General features: G+C 45.5%; 1 protein-coding gene across 2 annotated transcripts in view; it reads right to left on the bottom strand.

Moving 5' to 3' along the window:
• Nucleotides 1–3,323: 3,323 nt before the first annotated feature.
• The window catches only part of SECISBP2L (SECIS binding protein 2 like), a 138,871-nt gene continuing 122,305 nt past the window's right edge, over nucleotides 3,324–19,889 (bottom strand). For both annotated transcript variants that reach the window (XM_075345809.1, XM_075345808.1), the window contains exons 15-18: nucleotides 19,285–19,505; nucleotides 10,846–11,000; nucleotides 8,722–8,941; nucleotides 3,324–8,604 (exon numbers count right to left, since the gene is read on the bottom strand). In XM_075345809.1, coding sequence (XP_075201924.1) covers nucleotides 8,093–8,604; nucleotides 8,722–8,941; nucleotides 10,846–11,000; nucleotides 19,285–19,505 — 1,108 coding nt within the window. In that variant the 3' untranslated portion in view covers nucleotides 3,324–8,092. The remainder of the gene's footprint in view (nucleotides 8,605–8,721; nucleotides 8,942–10,845; nucleotides 11,001–19,284; nucleotides 19,506–19,889) is intronic.

A 19,889-nucleotide genomic window follows, 5' to 3' on the forward strand; every position in this document is an offset into this window, starting at 1 on the left:
AGATACAGAATATAGGAAAGCAGTACTTTACAAGCACTGGCGCAAAGAATATAGCTGCAAAAGGTCTAAAACATTTATATCTAAAGCCAACCTCCACCAACCCAATACCTGTACACACTGGCCCCATTAATGTGTATGAATGAGATTAATAAAATAAATATATATATATATATATATATATATACATATATATATATATACATATACACACATACACACATTATATATATATATATATATATATAATGTATATCTGTCATACAAAAAAGGTATATAAAAAAAATGTATATATACATTTTTTTTATATACCTTTTTTGTATGACAGAGATATATATATATATATATATATATATATATATATATATATAATGTGTGTATGTATGTATATATGTATATCTGTCATACAAAAAAGGTATATAAAAAAAAAGTATATATACATTTTTTTTTTTTTACAAACATTGTATAATAGTCCAAAATAACAAAAGTAGTAATCAAAGGTCAGAGCCTAGTTGACCATATCATTTCAGAAATGTGATACTTAAAATAGGTGGTGTACTAGGGGAGAATCTGCAGGGAATCGATAAGGCCAGCATTACTCAATTCACAATTTGGGACCATTGTAAGAGATTTGTAAAGAAAAAAAAAATCATGGGGTTAGATAAGGGCTTGAGGTGGTGCAAGTCTCTTAGAAATTCCTCCTTTGATAATTTTGCAAGTTCACCTTCATGCATTCCTGTAAATCCATAGGTGCCAATGACACGATTGTAAGTTGGTAGGCAATGCCTTATCTACAGCTGTACCACACAGAGGCCTGCACCACACTTCACAAGAACACATGGAATTGAGATTAGGTTCAATTTGGGTACAATTCAATGCCTGCTACATCTGTACATAAAATACAATTCAAGATTACATATTGGTAAAATAAAAATCACCAGTAACACTTTAATGAGCAAGAGATTAATGTAAGCTTTACTTCATTGGCCTTGCCCTTAAGCTGAGAAACTGTTAGAGACATAGGCAAGATTAAATTTCCATTAAATACTTTATATGTAGACCAATTCTCATTCACAGTCCTAAATTTATACTTTTTACAAGTACTTCATCATTATGTGCCATACCATCCAATGGCAACTGTTAACGGAAAAACAGAAGGTAGCAATAAAAACAAGTAGAATTAATTTAAACTATATACATATACCATGTAGAAGAGATAATTTATCATGGAGCAAAGGCATTATTTACAGAAATACTTAGGAAAATATCCTAAAATATCCCCAAGTCAAAATTAAATGGAACTAAGCCCTTAAAAGGGAATTTGTCAGCAGATTTTTGGTACCTCATCTGAGAGCAGTAAGACGTAGGCAAAGAGATCCAGAATCCAATCATGTATCACTTAGATTACTGGCTGCAGCTCTTCGGACAGTGGTATATTCATGGTTTGTATGCAGCAGAGCTCTGGGAGCTGCCCCCGACCACACCAGGTTCTCAGTGTACATTTCCATAGACAGAAGCAGCTAATCACAGGAGGGGCGGAGTCAGATTACAGATCACCCACTAATGATAAAGGAAGGAAGCTTAAACTTAAGGTCCAGTCACACTAAGCAACTTACCAGCGATCCCAACAACGATGGGGATCGCTGGTAAGTTGCTAGGAGGTTGCTGGTGAGATGTCACACTGCGACGCTCCAGCGATCCCACCAGCAACCTGACCTGGCAGGGATCGCTGGAGCGTGGCTACACGAGTTGCTGGTGAGCTCACCAGCAACCAGTGACCAGCCCCCAGCGCCGCGTGGAAGATGCTGCGCTTGGTAACTAAGGTAAATATCGGGTAACCAACCCGATATTTACCTTGGTTACCAGCGCACGCAGCTACACGAGCAGGGAGCAGCGCACACTGAGCGCTGGCTCCCTGCTCTCCTAGTTACAGCACACATCGGGTTAATTACCCGATGTGTGCTGCAGCTAAATGTGCACAGAGCAGGGAGCAGCGCACAATGCTTAGCGCTGGCTCCCTGCTCTCCTAGCTACAGCACACATCGGGTTAATTAACCCGATGTGTCCTGCAGCTAAATGTGCACAGAGCAGGGAGCAGCGCACAATGCTTAGCGCTGGCTCCGTGCTCTCCTAGTTACAGCACACATCGGGTTAATTACCCGATGTGTGCTGCAGCTAAATGTGCACAGAGCAGGGAGCAGCGCACAATGCTTAGCGCTGGCTCCCTGCTCTCCTAGCTACAGCACACATCGGGTTAATTAACCCGATGTGTCCTGCAGCTAAATGTGCACAGAGCAGGGAGCAGCGCACAATGCTTAGCGCTGGCTCCCTGCTCTCCTAGTTACAGCACACATCGGGTTAATTAACCCGATGTGTCCTGCAGCTACATGTGCACAGAGCAGGAGCCGGCACTGACAGTGAGAGCGGCGGAGGCTGGTAACAAAGGTAAATATCGGGTAACCAAGGACAGGGCTTCTTGGTTACCCGATGTTTACATTGGTTACCAGCCTCCGCAGAAGCCGGCTCCTGCTGCCTGCACATTTAGTTGTTGCTGTCTCGCTGTCACACACAGCGATCTGTGCTTCACAGCGGGACAGCAACAACTAAAAAATGGCCCAGGACATTCAGCAACAACCAACGACCTCACAGCAGGGGCCAGGTTGTTGCTCGATGTCACACACAGCAACATCGCTAGCAACGTCACAAAAGTTGTTCGTTAGCAGCGATGTTGCTAGCGATGTTGCTTAGTGTGACGGGGCCTTAACATTCAGGTAAATAAAAACACACTTTGAGATAAGAGATGCAAGGCTATAATCTGAATGTCAACACTTGCAGCATGCGGTCTTCAGATTACATAGCAAAAACCTACTGACCGATTCCTTTTGACATGTATCACCATGCTGCTCTCCACTGTAGCCTGTCCTTAGCTTTTGGCTTTAAGTGTCTGAAATTAACAAAAATAATAAATATATGTATAATTTTTAAAGAGGACAAAAAAAAAAAAAAACTCCTTTAAGCTTCTTGTATTTGAATAAAAAGAGCCTTGACAAAGTGGAAATTAATAATGTAGGAAAGCAATGTGGAGATGCAGGAGCATCTCAGGTAGTCTGAAAGGTGATCCACAATAAGAAAGAAAACCACGGCACTCACAGTAAAACTACAAATCCGTTCTTTATTCATTCCATAAAGCAGGGTAAAAGAGCGGTAAATGGACCGGGTGCAGGCTCCTTGGGGATAGTCCCCAAGGAGCCTGCACCTGGCCCTCTTACCGCTCTTTTACCCTGCTTTATGGAACGAATAAAGAACGGATTTGGAGTTTTACTGTGAGTGCCGTGGCTTTCTCTCTTATTGTGGACTCAATCTGGATCTCCTTCCTGTTTCCACGAGCACCCAGGACTAGTGCAGTAGTCTGTTGACCAGATCGGACTCACTCCTCCCTGGCACCAGCATATGGCACAATGCGGTGGTGCAGACCCACTTCTCTTTTGATTTAGTCTGAAAGGTGACCAATATCCAAGAGCTGTTACAGAACAGGTCCACCATCCAGATGACCTGACCAGGTTGAGTCCTCCTAAAGCAGGCAGTGTTCAGTACAGTCCTCCAGATAATGGCACGACGTCTGTTGATTGGTTGAACCTGGAATTGCAGCTAAGTGACTGAGGCTAAGCTAAAATACACATAACCGCAGTAATGATATATGGTCAGATTCATTATTGCAGTCAAGCCTGTTTTTTCTCAGTTTTTGGTATTTTTCAAATTACAACTTTTTTAAAAAGCCATTAAAATTTGTCTGAAATGTACTCCAGTCCCCCTAAACCGTAGTAATTTTACCTATGCCAGGTATTTTGGCACTAATTTAGTACAATTTTTTTTAGGAAATTTATGCTCAAAAATTTGGGAAAATCGATCAAACAAAAATAAAGAGAATATTTTTTTTTCTTGGTGGATTTGATTAATGAATTTTGCGGAATTTGGTTAAAAAAAACAAAAATAAAAACATTAACCCTAGAACGCATACCTGGGGCCTCGCAGGCCTGCTAGGTTACTTGTTTTCTATGGTAGATTTCTATGGTTGCCCGTTCTAGGAATAATAAATACCAAGAGACAGAAAAATGAAACAAGTGACTAAAAAAAAACTAAGGAATCAGGCCACAGTGGTGTTTTTAGAAGAAATTAGTGATGATTTTATAACCTTGTACAACCCCCTTGACTCTCTTTCAAAGTTTTGATCACCTGTCCCGTGCCAGGTGTGTTTTTTAATAGCCATGCTGGAGGCAGATGATTGGCCATCTCCATGCTAGTTCCTCTAACTTACATTGTAAGTAGTCACAGATTCTTTCCTTTTTCAAGATATATAGGACATTTGGTTGAAAGCCAACTGTGAAAACATTCCCTAGCGATGTATTACAGCCCATCTGGATCAAGAATTTGGCGATCACGTAGACATACAGAAAGTTGAGTGTCCTGTACCAAACCCCATCATTTCCACAGGAGAGGCAACGCTTGAAATGTAAAGGCTAAGGTCTGTCATGTACCACAAATGATTAAGACGACCTCACTCCTTACCCTTTATACGCTCAAGACTCTTTCTAGATAATTAAATACATTTACTTTAATAAAACTGTACAATGTTGCCAATTCCACATAGGGAAGTGACGAATACTAACTATCAAGAAATTCATCAATTCTAAAATACTTAAATACAAATTTGTTATGAATGCATGAAATCACAATACCAAAAGACTCAATTTATCAGTAGAACCATTAAGCCACATCCTATGTACATGTATTACATATTGTCCCTTTAATGGACGACAGATATTTCATGACTAAGCATGCTTTGGGGGACAGTTACCCCTAATGCTAACATTTACTGTATAAGATGATTATGAACAAATAGCATAGAGCAGAGAGATTTGCAGGATCCTGATCCAGCAAACACATCGGAAGTCCATGGCTGCCAGACCAGAGCCCTTTGAACCTCCTCCAAAAATGACATTATGCCAAGATTGGCACAGCTCTGGTCCAGTGGCCAAGGACTACAGAAGTGTCTGCTGGACCAGGAGCCTGTAAATCTTTGCTTAGCAAAGTAACCCCATGCCACAAATGTTATAGGGAACGCTGGAGCATTCCAGAAAAATATATACCTGGCTGTAGTTTTAAAGCAAGGCTCCGATTCATGCTGTCCGCGGTTTGGACAGCAGGAGTCTGGTGACAGGTTCCCTTTAAAAGGGTGCCTCCGTAATGCTTCAGTAGCACCGCTGTTCTGCTTCCTGCATGCCAAGGGCCAGTGTGCTCTTGATTGACTGAGAGTTTGGAGCAGGGGCAAGGTTGTGCCGCTGGTCCCAGAGGTTGGCTCTCCGATGTAGCAAGCAAAGGCAGCTTTGTCTCTGCCGTATTGGTCGATTGCTACGATCCAGCCAACTGCAAAACAGTGTAAGTAGTATTTGCAAGTAGTGATGGGCGAGCACTAAAATACTCAGGTGCTCTGTACTCAAGTTGAGCACGTCAGGTGCTCTGAAAGTGCTAAAACAAGCAATGAGTACAATGGAAGTCAATGGTGGGCAGCTCTGTTCTCCGCCCATATACAGCCAGCCATATGCAAAGCATTTCCGGGAGGAGGGAGGGCAGGGTTGTGTAGTTTTTTCTTTTGACACACTACATCTGAAAACGTTGCTTCAACCCCAATGAGTGACGACACATCCGAGCACCCATTAAACTCTTCCGCGCAGCTCGAGTACCCAGATGCTCAATCGAGTACTGAACAGTGGCGAGCAATCTTGCTCAATACTATTTGCAAGTTCTAAAGAAAATAGCTTACAAGCATTATGAGCTCCTCGCACAGGAGACCGGCCATAGCCGATAAAACTACAGAGGTGGCCTGCAACCTTGGCAGCAAGCCTAAGGGGTTTATCTCGGAATTTGTGGGGGGGTTATTATGGTGCTAAGAGCCTACAAGCAGGTAGTTCCAAACTACCTGTCTGTTCTGCCTTGCAATAATCTGTCCCAACTTAAGCAGATTCTCAGATTTTGTATCAACACACCAGTTCATTTCACTTCAGGCTGCTCTGTCGATGGGGCGTCACTCACAACGTCATGTTGATTGACAACCGTTACAGCCCAATGCAATGGGGAACCAGCTGTCAATCAGAACGACATTGACGCCCCATAAACAGAGCAGAGTGGAGAAAAAAAAGTTTGTCAACGGAACACCACCAAAGGTCGGAGAATCGCCAGCAGTAGCAGTCCATGACAGCTTGGAGCTGGAACAGATTGTTAGTAACTACCAGTTCTTGGCCCCATAGCCGCCCATTCAATTCTAGCCATTTATGGTCTTGAGAAAACACCTTTAATTGAAAAACAATGACCAAATAAAGGAACTACATATGTTTTAGTAACTAAAGTTAATAAAACATAACTAGAAGTATCTAAATGCCCTAATTTGCAATATTCAGTTCCTGAAATCTCTGACAGAGGGGCAAAAGATACATTCCTTTGGAGGACTTCGCATTGCTGCAAAATGCCTTGATGCAGCCCAGGCCTTAACCATCCAGAACTGGTAATTCACTCTACTAGTAAAGGTAATGAAACGTGCCTGCAGTAAAGGTGTCCATAGCTGATAAATCTGCATCTATCTCTAGATACTTGGGGCCTTCACTATACCAGTGAATTTGACACTAATGCCTTTCTATCAGAAAAGCTTACTAATACCCTCTACATGGCCAAATTGCTTTCTCATTTTGGGCAGACAAATTAGGCAATAATATATTACAATCAGTTCAGCTCTAATGGGGAAAAAAAAACAAACAAAAAAAAAAAACTTTATGCCACAGAGGTGGTACACTTTGTCTATGGGGCTGTTTGGACACACATGCCCTCCCTCATTCAGCCCCATGCCAACTTAAAAGCCCTAAGCCCTATTTAGTAAACTTTCAGGCTACACCACGTGACATAGTTACAAATATTCCGTTTCTGACCCAATCATGCATTATTGCATTTCATAGGGTTATTTTTCTTGTGTATATTTTTCAACGGACCAATAAGTTAGTTGCCATTGCACATCCCCAGAAAACTACTATGTTCTAAAGCTCCTTTACTTAGGTTCATTGAGTATAAACAATTTCATAAAAAATTGAAGGAAAAGCTGAAAACTAGATCAGAATGATACCGCTTTTCTTAAAATGGAAATTTCCAAACTAAAAAAAAGGAAAGAAAAATTAAACTACAACAAAGCTTAAAACTAAATGCAAAAAAATATTGATTTCTCAAATGTGAAATGCTATATTAATAGATATATACAATAAGTTAATAATCTGTGTGCACATAGAGGAAAATACTTTTTGAAATGTTTCTTTCCAAGACTATTAGGTTCATTATGACTTACTACACAGATGTAAGTACACCCCCACCTGGATCATTGATTTCAAAACACTGTAAACTCAAGAGGATAACATTGTACTGATGGAAAACTATAGGATTAACAGACCCTACGGCTTCAGAGGGCCCATTCGATATCTGGTTAGAGATGTGAAAGCTTAGGTGTGGTCAATGGAAATATCTACATTTCTGTAGAACAGAGCGGCAATAAAATGTAAACATGGCTACTGTAAGACACAAACCTAAAACAATAGTGTCATTTGTAAAATGGATTCCATTGAACCAGATGTGACCAATGTGATATCCAGCACGTCAGATACCAACAACTATCTACAGGTATCTTATCACATGGAAAGATGAGAGTTTTACTTTTTGTGTGTGTACATATATCCATTGTTGAAAGAAGAGGGGGGAAAGCTGGAAAATTCAGAAATCGCCCCTAGTGCCGAAGTGGAGGAAAAGCAGCAATTCAGCTGGACATTGAACAAAAAAAACATCATTTGTAGGGAATCAGGTGTAGGTTAACATTTATGCAGTGTGTAAAACATTGAGATGAACTAGGTATGGGAATGGCTGCAACTCTCCCAAAAGTGTAGTTCTGTGAGTGGACCGATTCCTGAGTTTGTTTCATTTACATTAGAGGAGTTAGAACGTGCTTAGAATAAAGACTTTGCACCACTTTGTGTATGGGCTCCATTTCTGACAAGCTATTCTTTGTCTAGATATTCTCCACAACGTCCTCTTCACTTTGTTCAATGTTATCTTCCTCCGGACTGTTCACAAGCTGCAGAGTTTCCATAGTTCGCTGAGTTTCTGATACCCAAGACTCTATTCTGCTGACTGAAATAGGTTGCTGGGGATACTCATCATCATCTTCCTCCTCCTCATCATCTTCATCCAGCATTTCGGGCACCAGAGTACTTGTTGTGCTTGTCATGGAGGAATTGAGGACATCTCTGCCACTACCATCCCATGATCCAGTTTCTGTGCTCTGCTGAGAAGCCCATTCCAGATTGTCATCTGGCTTTGCTTCTTCTTTTTCAACCGGAGCCATCTTGCCAAGTTTAGAAACTGAGGATGTGCTACCAGGACCCAAAAGTGGTTTGTGTGCATTGTTATCAGACTGAACATTAATCGTGTGATGAGAAGTCGTCGTTCGTACAGAAGAATCTTCATTTTCAGATGCTTCAAGTCCATCAGATGTTTCCACCATACTTCTCCAATTGGTTTCTGCAAATATAAAATGTTCATTAAAATATCAGCCAAGTTCTAGAGTTTTTTTACTACCACTGACATGATCTGCAAGAAACTCAACTGGTATACATCCCTGAATGGACAATCCCTTACCATAGTCCTTCTCATTGACTTCTGAGATAGGTTCCGAGATGACACTGCAGAATGAAATTGCACTGGCTGCAGAAGGGTTACGGGAATGACCCATGTGGTGTGGGACCTTTTTGACATTCTTTAAAGCTTCTTCAGCTTGCTCCTGCTCCATCGAGGACACCATATCTTTGTAGGCTTTTCTTGCTTCTTCCGTCAGAGAGACTAAGTTGTTAAATAAACTCTGGGTTGGAAGAAAAAAGGCCAAAGATTTTATTCATATATTCATAAAGAAATAAAAAAATCATTACTATTTAAAAAAAAACAAAAAAACAAAACAAAACCCCATCATCTTAAAAAAAAACAAACAAAAAGAAATACATATTGCATTTATGTTATATGTATACAAATGGAAGACATAGGAGGGCAAGATCTAGATCCCAAATGAAAGACCACAATAGAAATGCATACAATTGGTACAATATAAGGCTGCTTTCACACTACGTTTTTTTAACATGCGTCATGAACATTTTTTTGCTGCAAAAGCGGATCCTGCTTTTACAGCAAAAAACGCATGTGTTACTTTGCAGGATCCTGTCACTAAGTTTATGGGCGGGCATTGGAGTCATGTGATCGGGAGTGAGGGGAACTGAACGTGACAGACTGGGAGCCGACATCTAACAGCTGTGGAGGCTCGTAACCAAGGTAAGCATCGGGTAACTTGCTTGGATACGTGATATTTACATTGGTTACGAGCGTCTGCAGCTGCTAGGAGCCGGCTCCCTGCACACGTTACCAACGTAAACATCGGGTAACTAAGACCGCGGTTACCCGATGTTTACCTTGGTTACGAGCGTCCTCCGCTCTCAGGCAGGGGAGAGTGGAGAGAGAGGGAGGGGGAGGCAGGGAGGTGGAGAGAGAGAGGGAGGAAGGGAGAGAGGGAGGGACTGATCACCCGAGGCTGGTTTCTGTGCATGCTCAGTAGAGCAAGCAGGATCCTGTCTATCAGCATGCCAGCGTTCACATGCGTTTGCATGCTGTTTAGTCAGGATCCAGCAATTTGCAGTATTTGGACGCAGCTCAAAAACACTACAAGTAGCGTTTTTGAAATAAGTAAAAAAACTGCAAGTCGCTGGATCCTTACTATAACGCACGCAAATGCAGGTGAACGCATGTTGACGCGAGTCCATTGCAAATGCATTGAAATGAAAACGCATTTGCACTGGATCAGTTTTTGCGTTAAAAAAACGTTAATGACGGACGTTAAAAAAACGTAGTGTGAAAGCAGCCTTACACGATACAAAAGTGTTGTGTGTATATATATATATATATATATATATATATATATATATATATATATATATATATATATATATATATAAAAAAAAAAACAAATCCCCCACAATATATGGCAAGTATTCCACCTAAAAAAGGTTGGAATAGGCAACAACTATTTATAAATTATGTATTTTCACCTTTTGAGTGTTAATACGTCTGGCTGCACATTATGGCCGTGTCACATGCTGCAGATTTCAAAGCAAATCCGCCACTAAGCGTACACATGCGACATGTAAACTGCAATGCAAAATTCACAACACACTTTACCACCTGGCTACTACACTTCCTTTCCACCGACATCCCCACCATCATCATGGGCGATTTCAACATCCCCATTGACATTTCTCACTCATCTGTCTCTAAACTTTTAACACTCACTTCCTCCTTCAGCTTCGCTGAATGGTCCTCTACAGCTACTCACAAACATGGCCACACGCTGGACCTCATCTTCACTCGCCTCTGTTCCCCATCTAACCTCTCTAACTCACCCCTCCCCCTGTCTGACCACAACTTACTTGCATTTTCTTCCCTTTCCCTCCACAACTTTCACACCCCCCCCCCCCCCCCGCAGAAATCTCAAACACTTTGACTTGCACTCACTTTCTTAGTCCCTTCTCCCCTCTTGCAGATATTGCTTCTTTACACGATGCAGGTGCTGCTACCGAAACCCAACATGTCGTGAAGGTATTAAAACCAGATTCACATATATTGTAGTGTACATTCCTGCAGAATCCACATGGACAATCTGCAGTTGCAGAGCTTGTGAATTCCCCCTTATCATATACTGAACGATATCATGAACAAACTCACCTCAGCCCCAGAGTAGCTGAAGATGCCAACAACGCTGACCGGCACCAACTTGTTCACACATCGCCCTAGAGCTTTTCGTCCCAGGGCAAAAACAAATGGAATTTCTTGCTCTCTTGCCATGGCTATTACATTATAGAGTGCCTCATCCAATCCACCTGAATAAAAAGCACAAGAGACCCTGAGTCCACTATATAGTCAGTGGTAAAGCTCATCTTAAAGTGCAAAAAAAGTAAGAAATACTTGATGTTTGGTCTCAAGTCCAACTCCCCCTAAACTGCATAATGAAAGAGCGGCTGGAAATACTTCATAACTTGCCTATTACTTTAATTTGGGACACGTGGTATTGTTTTTTGGGATGTCACATTACATTGTTTTTCCTTCTAGGCTACATTACACGTGACAAGTTTACTTAACCCCTTCACGACCATGGACTGATATATCAGTCATGGAGCGTGTCCCGTTAAGCCCCGCCCCCTGCCGCATGTCAACAGCTGACATGTGTGCCTGCTAGCCGCGGGTGGAATCTCTTCCACCCACGGCCATTAACCCCTTAAATCTTGCTGCCAAAGTCTGGCAGCAAGATCTAAATGCGCGCGGCCATGTTTTTTACTTACCGCCGCCCCCACCGGAAGTCACGTGCGTTATCACGTGACTATCGATGGTTGCCATCGTAGCACAGGGTCATGTGATGACGCCTGCAGCTATGATGTTTCACTTTCGTTTTCCCTCGGCCAAGAGCAGAGGGAAAAACAAAGTGACTGAATCTGCTGTTTACAGCTGTATAGCTGTGATCAGCAGATAGATAATAGCGATCGGATTGCTGATCGCTATAGCCCCCTAGGGGGACTAGTAAAATAAAAAAAATAAAAAAAAAAAAAGGTAAAAAAAAAAAAGTTTTAAAAAAACAAAAAACCTAAAAGTTCAAATCACCCTCCTTTCCCCCCCATTGAAAATTAAAGGGTTAAAAACTAAATAAATATACACATAGGCATCGCCGCGTTCAGAAATGCCCGATCAAAATATAAAATCAATTAATCTGATTGGTAAACGGCGTAGTGGCAAAAAAATTCCAAACGCCAAAATTACGTTTTTTGGTCGCTGAAAGTTTTACGCAAAACAGGCGATCAAAATGTAGCATCTGCGCAAAAATGGTACCATTAGAAACATCAGCTCGAGACGCAAAAAATAAGCCATCACTGAGCCATAGATCCCAAAAAATAAGAACGCTACGTGTTTCAGAAAATGGCGCAAAAAGTGCGCCACTTTTATTGGACAAAATTGTGTTTTTTTTTTTAACCCCTTAGATACAAGTAAACCTATACATATTTGGTGTCTACAAACTCGCACTGACCTCAGGCATCACACCCACACATCAGTTTTACCATATAGTGAACACCGTGAATAAAACATCCCAAAAACTATTGTGCCATCACACTTTTTTTGCAATTTTTTCGCATTTGGAATTTTTTTGCTGTTTTCCAGTACACCATATGGTAAAACTTATGGCTTCATTTAAAAGTACAACTTGTCCAGCAAAAAACAAGCCCTCATATGGCAAGATTGACGAAAAAATAAAAAAAGTTACGGCTCTCGGGAGAAGGGGAGCAAAAAACAAAAACGCAAAAACGGAAAGTGCACCAGGGCTGAAGGGGTTAAAGGGGTTGTCTGGCCTGCTGAATCACACACTCCCGATTCCCTGATCCCCTGTGGCCGCATGTATGTGATTTACATACTTGTGTTTATGTGCCATCTATTCTCACCTACTCTTAAAGAAGGGAATTTTGTTTACTTACCGTAAATTCCTTTTCTTCTAGCTCCTATTGGGAGACCCAGACAATTAGGGTGTATAGCTTCTGCCTCCGGAGGCCACACAAAGTATTACACTTTAAAAAGTGTAAACCCCTCCCCTCTGCCTATACACCCCCCCCGTGCATCACGGGCTCCTCAGTTTTGGTGCAAAAGCAGGAAGGAGGAAACTTATAAATTGGTCTAAGGTAAATTCAATCCGAAGGATGTTCGGAGAACTGAAACCATGAACCCAGAACAATTCAACATGAACAACATGTGTACACAAAAGAACAACAGCCCGAAGGGCACAGGGGCGGGTGCTGGGTCTCCCAATAGGAGCTAGAAGAAAAGGAATTTACGGTAAGTAAACAAAATTCCCTTCTTCTTTGTCGCTCCATTGGGAGACCCAGACAATTGGGACGTCCAAAAGCAGTCCCTGGGTGGGTAAAAGAATACCTCGGTAATAGAGCCGTAAAACGGCCCCTTCCTACAGGTGGGCAACCGCCGCCTGAAGGACTCGCCTACCTAGGCTGGCATCTGCCGAAGCGTAGGTATGCACCTGATAGTGTTTCGTGAAAGTGTGCAGACTCGACCAGGTAGCCGCCTGACACCTGCTGAGCCGTAGCCTGGTGCCGCAATGCCCAGGACGCACCCACGGCTCTGGTAGAATGGGCTTTCAGCCCTGAAGGAACCTGAAGCCCAGAAGAACGGTAGGCTTCAAGAATTGGTTCCTTGATCCACCGAGCCAAGGTTGACTTGGAAGCTTGCGACCCTTTACGCTGGCCAGCGACAAGGACAAAGAGCGCATCCGAGCGGCGCAGGGGCGCTGTACGAGAAATGTAGAGTCTAAGTGCTCTCACAAGATCTAACAAGTGCAAATCCTTTTCACATTGGTGAACTGGATGAGGGCAAAAAGAAGGTAAGGAGATATCCTGATTGAGATGAAAAGGGGATACCACCTTAGGGAGAAATTCCGGAACCGGACGCAGAACCACCTTGTCCTGGTGAAACACCAGGAAGGGGGCTTTGCATGACAATGCAGCTAGCTCAGACACTCTCCGAAGTGATGTGACTGCCACTAGGAAGACCACCTTCTGCGAAAGGCGTGAGAGAGAAATATCTCTCATTGGCTCGAAAGGTGGTTTCTGAAGAGCCGTTAGCACCCTGTTCAGATCCCAGGGTTCTAGCGGACGCTTGTAAGGAGGGACTATGTGGCAAACTCCCTGCAGGAACGTGCGGACCTGCGGAAGCCTGGCTAGACGCTTTTGAAAAAACACAGAGAGCGCCGAGACTTGTCCCTTAATAGAGCCGAGAGACAAACCCTTTTCCATTCCGGATTGAAGGAAGGACAGAAAAGTGGGCAAGGCAAATGGCCAGGGAGTAAAACCCTGATCAGAGCACCAGGATAAGAAGATCCTCCACGTCCTGTGGTAGATCTTGGCGGACGTTGGTTTCCTGGCCTGTCTCATAGTGGCAATGACCTCTTGAGATAACCCTGAAGACGCTAGGATCCAGGATTCAATGGCCACACAGTCAGGTTGAGGGCCGCAGAATTCAGATGGAAAAAATGGCCCTTGAGACAGTAAGTCTGGACAGTCTGGTAGTGCCCACGGTTGACCCACCGTGAGATGCCACAGATCCGGATACCACGACCTCCTTGGCCAGTCTGGGGCGATGAGGATGGCGCGGCGGCAGTCGGACCTGATCTTGCGTAATACTATGGGCAGTAGTGCCAGAGGAGGGAATACATACGGCAGCCGAAACTGCGACCAATCCTGAACTAATGCGTCTGCCGCCAGCGCTCTGTGATCTTGAGACCGTGCCATGAATGCCGGGACCTTGTTGTTGTGCCGGGACGCCATTAGGTCGACGTCCGGCTTCCCCCAGCGGCAACAGATCTCTTGAAACACGTCCGGGTGAAGAGACCATTCCCCTGCGTCCATGCCCTGGCGACTGAGAAAGTCTGCTTCCCAGTTTTCTACGCCCGGGATGTGAACTGCGGAGATGGTGGAGGCTGTGGCTTCCACCCACAGCAGAATCCGCCGAACTTCCTGGAAGGCTTGCCGACTGCGTGTGCCGCCTTGGTGGTTGATGTATGACACCGCCGTGGCGTTGTCCGATTGAATTCGGATCTGCCTGCCTTTCAGCCACGGCTGGAACGCCTTTAGGGCCAGATACACTGCCCTTATCTCCAGAACATTGATCTGAAGGGAGGACTCTGGCTGAGTCCAGGTACCCTGAGCCCTGTAGTGGAGGAAGACCGCTCCCGACCCTGACAGACTCGCGTCCGTCGTGACCACAGCCCAGGATGGGGGTAGGAATGATTTCCCCTTCGACAAAGAAGTGGGAAGAAGCCACCACTGAAGGGAGGCCTTGGCTGCCCGAGAAAGGGAGACGTTCCTGTCGAGGGACGTCGACTTCCTGTCCCATTTGCGGAGAATGTCCCATTGAAGTGGACGCAGATGAAACTGCGCAAATGGAACTGCCTCCATTGCTGCCACCATCTTCCCTAGGAAGTGCATGAGGCGCCTCAAGGGGTGCGACTGGGCTCGAAGGAGAGATTGCACCCCTGTCCGTAGTGAACGCTGTTTGTCCAGCGGAAGTTTCACTATCGCTGAGAGAGTATGAAACTCCATCCCGAGATATGTCAGCGATTGGGTCGGTGTCAATTTTGACTTTGGGAAATTGATGATCCACCCGAATCTCTGGAGAGTCTCCAGAGCAATGTTCAGGCTGTGTTGGCATGCCACCCGAGAGGGGGCCTTGACAAGGAGATCGTCTAAGTAAGGGATCACCGAGTGTCCCTGAGAGTGTAGGACTGCTACCACTGTTGCCATGACCTTGGTGAAGACCCGTGGGGCTGTCGCCAGGCCGAAAGGCAGCGCCACGAACTGAAGGTGTTCGTCCCCGATGGCGAAACGCAGGAAGCGCTGATGCTCTGGTGCAATCGGTACGTGGAGATAAGCATCCCTGATGTCGATTGATGCTAGGAAGTCTCCTTGGGACATCGAGGCGATGACGGAGCGGAGAGATTCCATCCGGAACCGCCTGGTTTTCACGTGTTTGTTGAGCAGTTTGAGGTCGAGAACGGGACGGAAAGATCCATCCTTTTTCGGCACCACAAACAAGTTGGAGTAAAAACAGTGACCCAATTGCTGAAGGGGAACAGGGGGATCACCACTCCTTCTGCCTTCAGAGTGCTCACTGCCTGAAGAAGAGCGTCGGCTCGCTCGGGGGGTGGAGATGTTCTGAAGAAACGAGTCGGAGGACGAGAGCGGAACTCGATCCTGTAACCGTGAGACAGAATGTCTCTCACCCATCGGTCTTTGACATGTGGCAACCAGGCGTCGCAAAAGCGGGAGAGCCTGCCACCGACCGAGGATGCGGTTTGGGGAGGCCGAAAGTCATGAGGAGGCCGCTTTGGGAGCGGTTCCTCCGGCGGTCTTTTTAGGACGTGACTTAGACCGCCATGAATCAGAGTTCCTCTGACCCTTCTGTGGCCTGTTGGACGATGAGAATTGAGACCTGGCTGAGGGCCGAAAGGACCGAAATCTCGATTGTACCTTCCGTTGTTGAGGTCTGTTTGGTTTGGACTGGGGTAAGGACGAGTCCTTTCCCTTGGATTGTTTAATGATTTCATCCAATTGCTCGCCAAACAGGCGGTCGCCAGAAAATGGCAAACCGGTTAAGAACTTTTTGGAAGCAGAGTCTGCCTTCCATTCACGTAGCTACATGGCCCTGCGGACTGCCACCGAATTGGCGGATGCTACCGCCGTACGGCTCGCAGAGTCCAGGACAGCATTCATGGCGTAGGACGCAAACGCCGACGCCTGAGAGGTTAAGGACACAACCTGCGGAGTAGAGGTACGTGTGACTGCATTAATCTCAGACTGACAAGCTGAGATAGCTTGGAGTGCCCATACGGCTGCGAATGCCGGAGCAAAGGACGCGCCGATAGCTTCATAGATGGATTTCATCAGGAGCTCTATCTGCTTGTCAGTGGCATCCTTGAGTGATGCACCGTCTGCCACTGCAACTATGGATCTAGCCGCCAGTCTAGAGACTGGAGGATCCACCTTGGGACACTGAGCCCAACCCTTGACAACGTCAGGGGGGAAGGGATAACGTGTGTCATTAAGGCGCTTAGTAAAGCGCTTATCTGGAAAAGCTCGGTGCTTCTGGACTGCGTCTTTGAAGTCGGAGTGATCAAGAAACGCACTCCGTGTACGTTTGGGAAACCTAAAATGGAATTTCTCCTGCTGAGAAGCTGACTCCTCAATCTGAGGAGTTGGGGGAGAAAGATCCAACACCTGATTGATGGACGCTATAAGGTCGTTTACTATGGCGTCCCCTTCAGGTGTATCAAGGTTGAGAGCGGCGTCAGAATCAGAGCCCTGATCTGCCACCTCCGCTTCATCCTCCAGAGAGTCCTCATGCTGAGACCCTGAACACTGTGATGAAGTCGAGGGAAGCTCCCGGCGAGCCCGCTTAGCCGGTCTGGGACTGCAGTCTGTGTCAGAGTCCTCACCGTGGGACCTATGAGTCGCCCCAGGAGCACCTTGCTGCGCCGACCGAGGGGGGACTGAGGGCAATGATTCAACAGTGCCCGGGGCCTGTGTTACAGGTCTGGACTGCAAAGCTTCTAGTATCTTAGCAGACCATTTATCCATAGACTCAGAAAGTTTGTCAGCGAATACTGCAAACTCTGTCCCTGTCACCTGGACAGTGGCAGCAGGTGGTTCCACCTGGGCCGAGGGTCCCACCAGTGGCAGAGGCTCCGGCTGAGTGAGTGTCACAGGGGCCGAGCATTGCACACAATGAGGGTAGGTGGAACCTGCAGGTAGCATAGCCGCACAAGAGGTACAGGTTGCAAAGTAAGCCTGTGCCTTGGCACCCTTGCTTTTTGCGGACGACATGCTGTTGTCTCCTCTTAGAGCAATCAGAGAGGGTATATAGCCAAAGCACTAGTGCGGCCGTACAGAGTAAATGTATACAATATAAGCATATAAATATACACTTCGGCACCCAGTGGGGCAAGCACCTAGTAACAGGTGCTGCTTACCAACCGCCCTCAGCGTTTGTGTGACCACCAGATTCCCTGCCTGTGCCTCCCAGAGCTGTGGAGCTCGTCTCTGAAGTTCTCCAGCGTCAGAAGTGCGGATAGGAATGGCTGCCAGCGTTCTGAGAGGAGGAGGGAGTCGTGGGCGTGCCTTAGAAAGTGCGGGAATCTGGTGCCCCACGGTGCTCAGTGAGGGGGGAGGAGGATACAAAGTATGCTCCAGCCCTCAGCGCTGACGTCCAGTGCAGCGTCCCGCCCTTACCCCTGACTGGCAGGCCCGGGGGCGGGAATATGCGGTACTAGGCCGCAAAAGCCGGGGACTAAAGTTATAAGCGCGGCCGGCAAACAAGCGCGGTCAGCGCGGTAGTCCCGGCGCACCAACACAACCAGCAGCTGCTGCAGCGTCCATTAGACAGGCGCTGTATGCGCCGTCCCCAAGGGGACACAGAGTACCTCAGAGGAGCAGGGCCTGTCCCTGACGATACCCGGTCTCCTGTCCAGCAGATTCCCTCAGGGGCTGCGGAGGGAGCACGGTCCCAGTGCCTGGTGACCGATTAGGATCCCACTTCACCCAGAGCCCCTAAGGGATGGGGAAGGAAAACAGCATGTGGCTCCAGCCTTTGTACCCGCAATGGGTACCTCAACCTTAACAACACCGCCGACCAGAGTGGGGTGAGAAGGGAGCATGCCGGGGGCCCTGGGGCCCTCTTTTCTTCCATCCGATAAAGTCAGCAGCTGCTGCTGACCAAATTGTGGAGCTTGCGTGCATGTGTGCCTCCTTCAACACAAAGCATAAAAACTGAGGAGCCCGTGATGCACGGGGGGGTGTATAGGCAGAGGGGAGGGGTTTACACTTTTAAGTGTAATACTTTGTGTGGCCTCCGGAGGCAGAAGCTATACACCCTAATTGTCTGGGTCTCCCAATGGAGCGACAAAGAAAGAAGAGACTTAACAAGTGCATGAGTCTACTAGGCCAGTGACATGTACATGCTTTCACGCTGCTGGTTACTAATTGTTTTCATCATGTGAAAAAATCCTGACAAACAGATTTTTAATAAGGTAAATGACTATTTTCTTCCCTATATTCTAGGTGTTCACACCAGAGCGGTGTCAATTTCCTCCCAGCTGCCGGCATTCCCAGCAGTATTTCTGATGCGTTGGCCTGGTGGCACTGCAGCTGCCAGCAAGTAGGAGCTCACAGAGCTCTAGTCTATCAGCAACCGATGAGGCCACTGGATCAGCTCCAGTGCCAACTTTTTGTGTGTGTTCCCTTATTTGAATGTAGTTCCTCGTTACTTCCTTTGTACACATGTATAGCACCCAATGTTATTTTTGTTAGTAGTGCCCCCTCGCCCTTCAGTGATATTTCTTTGCCGTGACTGTGAAATTATGAAGGGGCCTGGCCTCACTAGAGAATCATGGCCCCTTCACTCAGCTGAAGATACCATTGGCAGTACCCCATGATCAAACATTGATGGCTTATCTTAAGATCAAGGTTTGCCTCCTGAAAAAAAACGATTGATTTTAATGCCATATTCTGTAGTTCACATTTGAGTCAGACCGCAGTACAATTCCTATAAAACACGTCATACCTTTAGACTGAATTTTCTCACAGTTGGGAGAGATGATGACACACTTTATTTTATTCAGCTTCATATGCTTGGTGACTTCTCGCAGTCCCATCACAAGTCTCCGCTTTGACTTCGCTTTGATGGGGTCTTTCTGGTATACACGTTCTTGGAAGCTGACCAGTTCTTGCAGTAATACGGTCACACATTCATCAATTTCTTTACTTAATACCTGATTACAGTACCTGTAAGACAAAAAAGTGCAGATCCAATGATAAAATAAAATGTAAAACTGTAGTCCTAAAAGGATCAGTTACCATAAATTTCCAACCAGCAGACATGTTATAGAGCAGGAGGAGCGGAGAAAACTGATCTATAGATTTGTGAGAAAAGATTCAGTACATCTTGTGTTTTCATCAATTAAACTTCTGGCCATTCTGGGACCTTGGGACCAATGGGCCGTCCCATCAGTGACTGACAGATATTCCATTATGTAGACTTATACAAAGAAAGATATGGACCCCTGCTGTTCTCCATCTACACTTTCGGCCTGGGACAGCTCGTAGAGGCCCTATCACCTCTACGCTGATGATACGCATATCTACCTCTCTGGACCGGACATCACACCT

The sequence above is a fragment of the Anomaloglossus baeobatrachus genome, chromosome 4, assembly GCF_048569485.1.
Source record: "Anomaloglossus baeobatrachus isolate aAnoBae1 chromosome 4, aAnoBae1.hap1, whole genome shotgun sequence".
Lineage (NCBI taxonomy): Eukaryota > Metazoa > Chordata > Amphibia > Anura > Aromobatidae > Anomaloglossus > Anomaloglossus baeobatrachus.